Here is a 12257-nt window from a genome sequence, read left to right on the forward strand (position 1 = left end):
TCTCGGAGAGGACAGGCTCACCGCCAGAGCCGGGGCACCGCTCTCGACGGGCCAGGTGTGCCCAGGCTCCCAGGGGACACCTGCTCACCTGGCTCCTAAGTCAAAAACAGCTGAACACGGAGTCCCACCAGCTTGCTCTCCCTGTGCTGTGCTCGTCTTTGGTCTCCGCGGACGGTGCAATTTCTCTAACTTCGTTAGATGAGCTGATCTTATTTCCACTTACTACTCTCAACGCCCAGCCCTCCTCCTACACAGCGTATCCCCCTTCGACCAGTACTGCTCACTCACCTCACTGACCACCCTCTGCGGCCTCCCTCTGCTCCTAGAACATGTCAGGACCACCTCCCCTGCTCACCCAGGAGGGAGCTGAGGCATGTGAAGGATAAACAGTGAGCAAATGCTGAATCCAAAATGTAACACAGTCTTGTGAGCCCGAGCTACGTGTGCCTTAGAACTAGGAACGGCATCACTGGAAGAGGGGTGTACAGGCTCTGAGTGCTGAACCCACAGCAGGCACTGGGCTGGGCGGACGGGTCCCAGATAGTACTCTTCCAAGCCTGCACGTGCTCTTCTTTGCTCGCTCATTCCAGGACACGCCTGCTGAGCACCTGATCGGTGTGAAGAGCACAGGCGATACAGAGGTGTGTTCTGCACTCCGTCACCTTCCTCTGTGAGCTCTTCATGCACACTTAAGATAACAGCTTTACAGAGGTGTCAAATTAAAAGTGGGAGAGGTTTTTAGACTTTCGGGACGCTGGTTATCTATAGGGTCTCTTCTGACTCACAGACTTACAAAATGAAGTTATGGTTGCTGGTGCGAGGGAGGGATAGTTAGGACTTTGGGAAGGTCGTGAACACACTGCTACATTTAAAGTGGATAGCCAACAGAGACCGACTGTATTCAGCACGGGAAACTGCTCAGCGTTCAGTGCCAGCCTGGATGGAAGGGGAGTCTGGGGAGAGCGGACACAGGTGCAGCTGTGGCTGCGCGCCTCGGGTGCTCACCTGAAACTACCACAATACTGTTAATCTGCTCACCTCGATACAAATGGTGTGCGTATTTTAAAAAAAAGCAAGGTGTCTCTTCTGCAAATACACATTTCTGCAGTCAAACCTACGACAAGCCCCTACCTTTGGTGGTGAGGATTTTTGAGGTCACTTCCAGTTTCTCCAGTGGCTCCATCCCAATGTTCTCCAGTCTCACAACAAGCTGCTGGGTTTCCCCATTGTAAAGCTGCACAGACACGTTAGTAGATATTTCATCACCAGAGGAAGGCTGTAATGAATGTGCGGACCTAAAATAAGAGTAAGAATTATGATCAATTTTAGAAAAACAGAAAAAAAATTGATGGCATTTTAGAGTCATGCACATCACCACACTTAAGCACTCCAGACACACAGACTAGGGAGCCGTGGCTTCAGCGTAGAATTGGTGCCCAGCAACCAGGAACTCCAGGGCGAGTTGCTACACACTGAGCACTGTCCACACACAGATGGCCCTGGGTCACATGATGGCTCTCACTGGCCTTACTGGCTTATGTGTGTATGAACCGTAAGACTAACTGTTGCATCATGGTGAGGGCAAAGGTGAAACAATGAATTAATTCAAATGATCCCTGAACGTGCTACTTGCTCAAAAAATTTTTAAATCTCAGAAATGCCCTGGGAAAATCCACAGACTGAAGGAGAAAACTCAAATGAACCCTTTGAAATGATAACGTGGGAGCTGCAGGAAAAGACAAGTGGAAAGCACAGACAGCAGCCTCCACATCCCAGTAAAATCAACAAGCGATGCTGGCAAACCCCTGACAGGAGCAGGGGCAGCTGGCGGGCCCTCGGCACCGGCTAGGCAGGGCCCTGGACCACGCGGGGTACAGCCAGAGACCCCGAGGCTTGCCCAACGCACCTCTGAGGTTGCAGCACTGCAGCCCTGGTCTGAAACTCTGGCCTGAGTCCTACTGACCGTCACTCAGCCCACAGCACTCATCACCCTGGTGTCCCCTTCCCAATCCAAGAGGCAAAGCCACTTCCAGGCCAGGAGGTCACCGTGACCACAGGGAGGAGGCTCTGGAGACAGAAAGGGGACAAATGCCAGCCATCAACGGGGGAGGCGCGTGTGGCAGATGGAGTCAAAAAGCACATCCAAAGCCCGTTCTCCAAAAACAACAGCATAGAGGATCAACGTGAACTCCTTGGCATTTTATATCTTTAGAGCTGTTTGTGAGTCAAGAAATAAATTTTCTCTGTCAAGTAAGGATAATTGACTCCAGTCCTCACTGTAAGTGACGTCTTTCCACATTTCATCACAGAGTCCTCCTCAAGTGAGAACTGTAGTCCGTCTGGATTTGCAGGGAACGTATTTGGAAAAACTGAAACCCAGCTGACACAAGCAGAGAGGGTGCTGGCCCCTGGCACGGCGGGGAAAGAGCAGGGAGGAAGCAGAAGGTGGGCAGCACACAGAGCAGGCGGTCGCGAAGACCGCGTCCCACACGCCGGGCTCAAGCTGGGGGTGCGGGGGAGGTGGGCGAGGCTGGCACTGAGGAGGGGCTCACTGAGTAGGCGACTGAGCCTTCCAAACATCCCAGAAAATGCCGTGACACATTTAGAAAGACAGCCCAAGGGATAAACAATAAAGCATTATCTGTATGAGCAAAAACTGAGACAGTCCCAAATCCCAACAGCAGGGAAATGAATGGGGATATGATTCTGAGATGGCTTCATGACATACTTTTTTAAGCAATTAAAACAGAAAACTTTTAGCTTATGTTATATATTTATGCAAAGAGAAATCTATGATACTAAATGAAATGCAGTATGATCTAAACATACATATATTGTTCAGTGAGCAAACAGTGGAAACACCAGAAAGCATTAAGTCATTCCCTCTGAGATTTCTCTTCCTTCTTTATCCTTTCCTATAATGCTAGAGAAAAAAAAAGGACTGTTTTTATTTTAGAAGATAAGACTTCTTAAATTCTCTTAAGCCTCAACTGTTTCTCATAAAAATGACGTTTCCAAAGGCTAATTTCACATTTTGTTCTGATCTTAGTAAGAAACGCCTCAACTCTGCTCCAGTTTGCTGCAAGCAGAGCGCTGCCTGTTGGTCCCCTGGATACACTAACACTCTGGCCGTGAGGTCAGAGGTCGCGAGGTCATAGGGTAACTCCGGCTCCCAGGCTCCGGCCACAGGGCACAGCACAGGACTCCCAGGGGCCCTGGGGTCGGCGAGTAGGCCCAGTGCCCGCGGGCGCTACCTGGGCAGAGACGTGCTGATCTGCAGGCGGGGCAGCGCAGGGATGACCTCCACTGTGGAGCCACTGGTCTTGATTCCCGGGAGGCTGTCCAGCAGACAGTCGCTGAAGACGCCAAACACCGTGGTGTGGTAGCCTGGGGACGAAAGGCCAAGGTTCACCCCCTGGAAGGGCTTCACAGCTCATGCCCAAGGGGGCCCCATGGGTGACAGGGGCGCAGGGTCCCCTCTGACCTGAGTTGCGATTCAGGGCCCATCAGCTGCCCGGTGGGCCCACGGCTCCCGAGCTCAAGTCCACAGCCTCGTGTCCCCGAGCGGAGGTGAGAGTTGGGCCCAAGGCAGGTTGCGTCCAACCAATGGTGCACAAACCATAAACGTCACACAAGTTCACAATCAGTGTCTTATCCCTTCAATAATTTGCTTTTCAAATTTATCCATCCCTAAAATGAAAAGGAGAGCTTGTACTCCTTTCCAGGACATAATGGGAGTTAATAAGTATTTGAAAGAAAGTGATTCAAAATCTTGTGTTGAGAGATGAAAGTTCAAGAGTCAATCATTGTTATCATAACTGTTACGTGATGTGGCAAATCTGCTCAATGTGTACAAACACTATAATTTAAGATTAGCAAAATTTTCATTTAAGAAACACTCCTCAGGTTAGATAAGCACTTGAAATTGTTTAAGCAAAGCTTGGAAACGGCTTTTGAAATTTGAGGTAATTATTATAAACAACATTCACAGTGTAACAAAATCAAGTAACACTTGATGGTAAGTACCTAGGGTGGCAACTTCTCTGCATCCATATTAAACGTCTACATACTCAACAAGAAGCAAGAGGTACCGTGGGGATAAACAGGGCCCTGATACAGCCCCTCGACTTAAAAGAGCTCCAATTCATGGCACCCACATTTCCTTCTTTTTAAAGTATGGTCCTTCAATAATATATCCTCACACCTGGCACGTAGCAGGTCTTCAGTACCCATTTGGTGGCTGAAAGTCAACATTCACTGGGAAAGGAATCTGTTTAAAAGGCGGCTTATAAAGAAAAAATATTAAAAAAAATAATAATAAAGTATGGTCCTTCAAAGCCGCCTTTTAAACAGATTCCTTTCCCAGTGAATGTTGACTTTCAGCCACCAAATGGGTACTGAAGACCTGCTATGTGCCAGGTGTGAGGATCCAGCCAAGAAAGCCGGATGCGGCTGGCAAGGAGTGGGCCCGCAGGCCATGGTGGGCGTGACATGAAGGAGGGGCTGCCACGGTGGAACGAGGGCAAGGCCGGGCGGGCACCACAGGGGCACCTGAGCTGAGCCTCAAGGCCCCCCAAGCAGAGGGACAGCACGAGCAGGGGGCAGGAAGCAGGGCGCGTGCCCAGGATGGGAGCCCTCTACACCTGCCCAGATGTGCAGGACCCAGCGACACAGCCAGAGTGAGATAGGGAGCCCTGGCGGGGAGCCCAGTGAAGGCAGGACCACTTCTAGCCCAGGGGCCTGCACTGCGGAGAGGTCACAAGGCCGCACCACAGGAAGAATGAGGGCAGAAAGACCAGTACTGATGCTTCGGTGAAAAACCCTAGAGAGGGCGGAGGGGCAGAGGGTGTTGACGACACGGGCAGTAACGTAGGGGAGTGAGGGGGAGACAGGAGCAGTCCAGGATGACCCCTGGTGCCTGTCCGGGGACGGGGCCTGGGTCCTGGGTCCCTGGGATGGGACCATGGGGCAGGGGCAACGTGGGGATGGGGGTGGGGACACACGGAATGTGATGTGCACTGGAGACAGCCAAGGAGAGTGGCAGGTCCAGGAGAGGGGTCTGGACGGGACAGTAGACAGACGGACTGCCCGAGGCAGTAGGCGGAGATGGAAGGAGAGGAGAGAAGGGTGGCGGGGCCGTAGCCCCAGGGGGAGAAACTCGGAGCGCGCCTGTGGTCCGGGAAAGACAGACCGGTGCACAGCAGCTGACCCCACATCCTGCGCCCTCTGTGCGGTTCGTCTGCGGCGAACTGTCCGTGGTGGCACAGGAGTCCGAGGCCCCCAGAACCACAGCCAGAAAGGCGCTGTCCTTACCGTTCACAGTGATCGTCCCCGTCGTCTGCGGGACCCCGACGAGCGTCACCGGGTAAAGACCAGACTCGGCCGGGAGGGACAGTGCCGCGGGGAGAGACTCGAACTCCACTCCGCTCGTGAGCAGCCCCTGCAGCGGGCGGCAGGAGACACGTGAGTGCGGCCCCCACCCTGACCCAAAGCCCCCGCTCAGCCAGCAGGAACGCCCGGGACTCAGAAGACAAGGACCCCTTAGTGATGTGAACAAATGATGGCCTAGAAGCGTGGTTACAAAACAGTCTTGAAAGGGGCAGCCCCAGGGGCGCCTGAACAATTCCATCTGTAATACTAGCCCCGCTTGACACAGTATGAATGTGTGTGCTGCTTTGCCGTTTTACCAAGTTGGAAGATAAACAGAAAGAACAAATAAAATATCCTGCTTACAAACAAAATGAAAAGAATATGACACATGGAAGCGAATCAGTGAGTCTTCTTCCAGTGCGTCTGTGAACCATCAGTCCATCTCTCTAAGAGCCGGGCCCTACACTTGATGGTGGAGCAGACAGGCTGTGTGGCCTCTGGGAGCCACCCGTGACTGCAGGGCCTCCCAGCGCTCGGGCCCTCTCCTCGGCACTGTGACGGAGGCCCCGGCCAGCACAACAGCCAAGAGAAGAAACAGCATGGAGACAATCACCTACATGCAAAAGCTGCAGAAAAGCCTGTGGTGCCTACGAGGAAACCTGAACTAACAACAGCATTTAGCCCGGTAACAAAGTCAGCATTTACAAACCAGAAGTGTCTCCATAACCAAGCAATAAGCATATGATAAAACAAAACAGTAAAAATACCACGAACAGGGAGCTTCCCTGCTGGTCCGGTGGCTAAGACTCAGAATGAAGGGGGCCCAGGTTCGATCCCTGGTCAAGGAACTAGATCCCACATTCCAAAACTAAGACGTAGCATAGCCAAATAAAGAAAGAAAGAAATACTTTTAAGTACCATTAACAAGGGATCAAAAACACCCCCTATGTTGGAGTGAGCCTACCGAGAGGTGTGAGAGTCCTGCCCTGAAGCCTGCAGAAGATGGCAAAGGGGCAAAGAAGACCTACATGAAGGAGGGAGTGCCACAGTCCATCTCAGGAGCGGGCAGGTGAGGGGACGCTGGTGCTGCCCTGAGCCACGTTCTCACGGGGGAGGCAAGGACACGGATGTGGAAGGAGGCGAGGAGAGCCCTCTGGAGATGGAGCGGACCTGAAGTGATGACTGCAAGGTCGGGATCTGTGAAGTCTGCATCTGTGTGTGTGCGCACTTGGGCACACGTACATGTATGTACACACATGTGCAGATGCATGTGGTAGGTATGCGTGAGCACGTGCCTATGTGTGCGTGCATGCCCACTGTTTCTAACTCTGTCTGCGGAAAGCACCCAGAAGCAAGGCTCCCTTAGTGACAAAGAGCACACCTGCGCCCAGAGTTTCCATACATGTTTGTAAACACACGTGTGGATGAGTGTGGTAGGTACGCATGAGCACGTGCCCATGTGTGCATGCATGCACACTGTTTCTGTCTGCAGAAAGCACCCAGAAGCAAGGCTCCCTTAGTGACAAAGAGCACACCTGTGCCCAGAGTCTGGGCAGGAGCTTGAAATGATCTAACTATGTGAGAAACAGACAACAAGGTGGCCAAGAATGGAAGCGGAGAAACAATTAGGTGGCTCTTGTCCCCAGGCAAAACACACTCACATTTGACTTCTTTTAAACGTGACGGTGCATGCATGAGGTGCGGCTCTTCCCTGTGCCGTTTCCCACGCTTGAAACATTTCGTAATGTGATTCTTTAATTCTGAACATGATTTGTGGGCTATCTCCTAGTGGTAAATTTTATTCTTTGTTCTTCCTCATTTTTTGATAAAAGTACATATTACTTTTTAAAATTAATTTATCTGTGTGTGTCAGGACTTTGTTGTGGCACATGGACTCCAGTTGTGGAGCAGGGACTTAGTTGGCATCTTCGTTTCCTGACCAGGGATTGAACCTATATCCCCTGCATTGCAAGGCAAATTCTTAACCACTGGACCACCAGGGAAGTCCCACATGCAGCTATTACTTTTCAACCAGTTAAAATTAAACCTAAAAAAAATGTATAAGAAACAATAGGCATATGATACTTTAACCACTTTAGGGAAAATTCTCTGAACAACTCTCAATGTTATTCCTGGCTTAGGCCAGGAGACAAAGCCACTGCAAGGCCTGACCAAGAGCTAAGCCCCAAGGCTGGCATGTTCTTGTGCAAAAGGAGGAGGAGGGAATGCTCATCCTAATAGGTGGCTCTCATATGGGGGGACCTCAGGTTGCCCACTCAATACTCAGCTGAATTTCTAAGAGCTCCAAGGAACGTGGAAAAACCATGCCTCATGCCAGAGGCCCAAACATCATCTTAAGTAACTACCAGTCTGCCTGCGAGCTCCCACTCATCCTGTGTCCTCAGCGGGGCCTCCCCGACCCTCCATGTGGGTCCCACAGCCCCTCCTGCACCCTGACCACGGGGCAGAGGCCTGGCCTGACACGTGGCCTAGGCACTCGGCAAGCTCTGAACACGAGTCATAAAACCCAAGAGGAAAGCATCACCTGGCTAACAGCACCCTTCACATATCACAGGGAAGTAACAAAGGGGTCCCACACAATGATTAAGCACAGAGAAGACTTGCAGGACTGGAATCCACCTAGTGCATGCAGGGCTCTCCTCTGGGAACACAAGGTCCAGCAAGGAGAACCACACAAACGTCCTTTCCCCGACTGCGGAACTAGGGGAGGAGTTTCAGCAGACACCATTGCAGAGGGGGTACTTAACACTGTGCACAGACACACAGCCTGAACACCTGATTTCAAACCCGAGGCAGATTTCACATTAGTGCTGCAGTCGTTTATTCCCTTATAAATAAAGAGGCCTTGGTCATCTTGTCATCTTGAGCAGTGAAGCAGCAGTGAGGTTGAGTGGGGGGCACACTACAGACTTTGTAACCTCGCTAATCTCATACGAATTTCAACATGATTATTTCAAATATTTCATTCAGTCAACTCAGGTCTGTGTGTATTCAAATCTGAGATATCTTTTGTTCACTGATTCACAGACGTACTGAGGACCGAGCACTAAACACACGGGAATGCAGGACGCGGTCTTCATTCACAAAAAGATTATAATCTTTGGCAAAACAAATCTTAAAAACAGACAGATATCATAAGAAGTATGACTCAAATACTAAGAAACACGTATCAATAGTGAACTGACGTTTAGGCCAAAGGGGCAAGTGAGTGGTGATACGCACCATGTTTTCAACTCGGAGCTCGAACGGCATCGGGTTATACACCATCAGCTGCACTTCACACACGTCTCCTTGAACCCACTGGAAATCTAGAAATACACACACACAGAGGAGTCCATGTGTTAGCTGGTGTTCTTGCACGCTTCCCGTGGCTTCAGATCACTCCTCTGGCTACTTCCCAATGAAGCAGTGGCATCATGGCCATCTTGAGAGACGCAGTTTAAAGCTACGCTGCTGCTGGCTTTCTCCAAAGCCGAGCCCGTTGTCACTGCCACCTGGACAGCCTGTGACTGATGCTTCTCTTGCTGGTGCCAAACGCAGCTTCCCGAACCTGGCAGTAACCGGACGGCACAGCTCCCGGTGGAGCGCCACCACTCGTCACACAGGCCTTCTCAGGCCCAGAGGCTGGCACTCAGGAAGACGGCACCGTGGCCAACTCTAAGTGGCACAGAGCCTGGTTCCTCTCTCCCCTCCTGAAGTCTGTGAGACCAGACGGTGGCGCCTCCTCCCTGACCACTCCCAGGCCAGCTGCAGCTCAGCACGTACAGGAAGTAGGATTCTGAGATGACCCCCAGGACCCCCGACCCCTGGTGTATATGCTGTCTAATCCTCTTCCCCAAGTGTGAACACAAGGATCGGTTATGTTCTGTAACAAAGGGGGAGGAGGTTTTCATATGTGACGAGGGCCCCCAAGCCTTCAAAGCAGTGTGCTTTGAGTTAACCCAAGGGAGATTATCCCAGGAGAACCTGGCCTTCTCAGAAGAGCCCTGGAAGGGAACCTGCTCACCCTGAGTGAGAAGACTCAACACGTGAGCAGGTGTGTGGAGGAGGCCTGGTGGCCAGGGTCTGAAAGCAGCCGCGATGACCTGAAAGTGGTCCAGGTAACACCCAGCAGGTGGACGGGGACCTCAGCCCCACAATCGCAAGGAACCAAGAACCCGAGGGAGCTGAGAAACAGACCCTGCCCAGTCGAGCCTCCGGATGAGAACACAGCCCCAGCTGAGACCTGGATCTCAGCCTGCAAGACCCTGAGCAGAGGCCCACGCTAACACAGACTGCACTCGTGATGCAAACAGTGAGAAAAATGCATTTGTGCTCTTTAAGCCACAAAGTCGGTGGTCATCTGTGTGCAGTCCCCACCCCCACTCCACTGCCCTCTCCTCCCTTTGAGATACTCCACGGGGCAATTCAGAAGGGACTTGACAACCAAGCGAGCTGCAGGGCAGGAGCCACTGTCCAGCCCTTGGAAGGCTGTCTCTGACTCCGCATCATGCCCTGGTGAGGGAGGTACCACAATCCCATTGTTACAAGGCAGGGACCAAGGTCCAAGCAGGTTAACAAATGTGCTGGGAATCACACAGCCAGGAAGTGGTGTGGCAGGGATTCAAGCCAGGTCTCTGAACTCAGAGAAGTGTCTAGAATGGACAGTGGTGGATAAAGGCCTTCTCCTAGAGTAGACACTAAGATTTACTGACCAGCATTCTTCAGCTTCATAGGCTTTCATAAAGACACCATTTTCCCCCAAACACTTTGCACCAGGCCCTCGCACAGAGACTAAGAGAGGCTGAGCCAAACCTGTGGCATCCTGAAACTGCACGCAGTGAAGAAGCAGCCCACCAGGCGAGCTGGCTTTTAAAATGCCTGTGCAAGCAGGTGCCTGTATGCGGTCTTAACAACACGGTGCAGTGGTCAGCAGGGCACAGATCATCCTCATCCACCAACAAGGACACGGACAGGCTGAACCATCCATCATTCACGGCCCTGACAAATGAGGCCGCCGGGCCCACCTCCCGTCTGCCTGGCCCCACAGACTTGGCTGCTCTCACACTGCTATTCCCCGGTGGCTCCAGAAACCCAGCTCTCCTCAGCCGCCTCAGGCTGAGAACTCCTGCTGCAGGGCACAGGGCTCCCAACCCGCCTTCAGCAGCACCCCGAGCACATCACTGCCTCAGCAGTCAACACCCAGCCCTTCCTCACAGCCAAGGAAAACGTCATTTGTTTTAACAGGTTGCTGCCTGATAGTGAAGGAGCTGTTTGTCTTCTCTGTCATGGTCAAATGACCATTATTTTAAAATTCATTTTCCTGGGGCGCTGAAAGGAATCGTTTATACTCACACAGTCAGAGTCGCTAAAGGTAAACCTAAGATAAATCTTTATTACAGGAACAGTTTTAATGTCTGACAAGAGATCATCTCCTTCCCAGGTCTTAGCGTGCCACAGGACATGCTACAGTCTGTCCCAGAAACCTCGGAAAGGACCAGCCCTGGAGGCTATTAAACACCCCTCTGTCTCAGGCCCCCCTACAGTGCTACACGGCCCCCAGGCAGGTCTCAGCTGTGGACTAACAGCCTCTTTCGGGGGCTTCTGTCGACAAGCTCATCTCTTTCCACCACGCTGGCTGGACCCATCTGGCAGAGGGCACTCCTGATTTCTCACTGTACCCCCAGCACCTTGGACAGCGCACACGACGCTGCTCAGAGCCTTGAGTGAACAGCACTGGATGCTGTGGTGTTAGCGGCTCCCTCAACCCCTGAGGAGGCCGTGCAGTGGGCTTCTAGCGCCCCCTCCCCGCAGAGAGCGCAACTGCAGCCCGGGGAGGCCAGGCAACTGACCGAGGCCATGGGACGGCTCCCGCCTGTCCATCCTCCCAGGCAGCTGCCAACCTTGGGCACGAAGCCCGGCCATGCCAAGTCCTGGCACAAAACCTGTCACCTCTCTGTGCTCACGCTCAGGAGGTGCGCAGCCATCACTGCACGTGGAGTTTAGATGGAAAGACTGGTAAATTACTCCACGTTAGCGCGGAAAATGGTCCCAGGAGCGGCCCCCAGGGTTTCTTCCCCTCTAATACTCTGTGTCCTCACTGTGATAACTCCCCCCAGTTACAGACAGAGATTCATTTATAGAGATGGGGATTTTGGGTTAAAGACATGTGATTCTTCAAACATGCAGGCAGGTACTTGCTGCTGAGTCAATTGCCAGAAAGGTATTAGAAGCCACGGAATATAAATTACACTTTCCTACCCATGGGTCTCCAACAAATAACATGCATTTTGGCTGAAGTTTCTGTTATATCCAGGAAAAAATCCTGCATCGTCGACTGAATTTATCCCCAGCTCAGAGTAACTTCTCACTGTCTTCAAGGAAAAACTTTTTTTTTTTCCTGGAAAATTCCCAGGAAATCCCTGGGAATTCCCTGGCAGTCCAGTGGTTAGGACTCCACAGTTCACTGCCAGGGGTGTGGGTTCAATCCCTGGTCGGGGAACTGAGATCCCATAAGCCACGCAGTGTGGCCAAAAAAATAAAAAATAAATAAAGGAAAATATCTCTGGGCTTTGAGTCATAAACCATGGACAAAGCCTGAGCTCTGCCACTTCCTTCCCGACCTAGGGCAGCAATGTACATTCACTCAATCTTAATTTTCTCATCGATAAATTGGGAACACGACACCTGCATCACTGGATGAGGTGAAAACCCTCTGCAGCAAGTACAGAGTACTCTTTTCATAAAAGGAAGCCTCAGCAGTTTCTAAAGATTAGAGAGGAAAGGAGGAAACGCCAGCTTCGAGGGCTGGGACCTAGCAGCCATATGGCGCCCGACTCAGGGGGGCCCACGTTCTGTTTAGGGCCTTCTCTGTCTCCAGAGTCTTC

The 12257-nt window shown here is 51.9% G+C and overlaps 1 protein-coding gene across 8 annotated transcripts in view; it reads right to left on the reverse strand.

Moving 5' to 3' along the window:
- TRAPPC9 (trafficking protein particle complex subunit 9) overlaps positions 1-12257 on the reverse strand; it is a 406815-nt gene that overhangs the window by 287063 nt on the left and 107495 nt on the right. For all 8 annotated transcript variants that reach the window (XM_086337447.1, XM_086337441.1, XM_086337440.1 and 5 more), the window contains 4 exons: positions 8614-8699; positions 5314-5440; positions 3255-3387; positions 1132-1295 (listed from right to left, as the gene is read on the reverse strand). In XM_086337447.1, coding sequence (XP_086193573.1) covers positions 1132-1295; positions 3255-3387; positions 5314-5440; positions 8614-8699 — 510 coding nt within the window. The remainder of the gene's footprint in view (positions 1-1131; positions 1296-3254; positions 3388-5313; positions 5441-8613; positions 8700-12257) is intronic.

This window comes from Bos grunniens, chromosome 14 (genome assembly GCF_055505025.1).
Source record: "Bos grunniens cultivar Pamir isolate PY7600 chromosome 14, Bosgru_T2T1.0, whole genome shotgun sequence".
NCBI classification, from domain to species: Eukaryota; Metazoa; Chordata; class Mammalia; order Artiodactyla; family Bovidae; genus Bos; species Bos grunniens.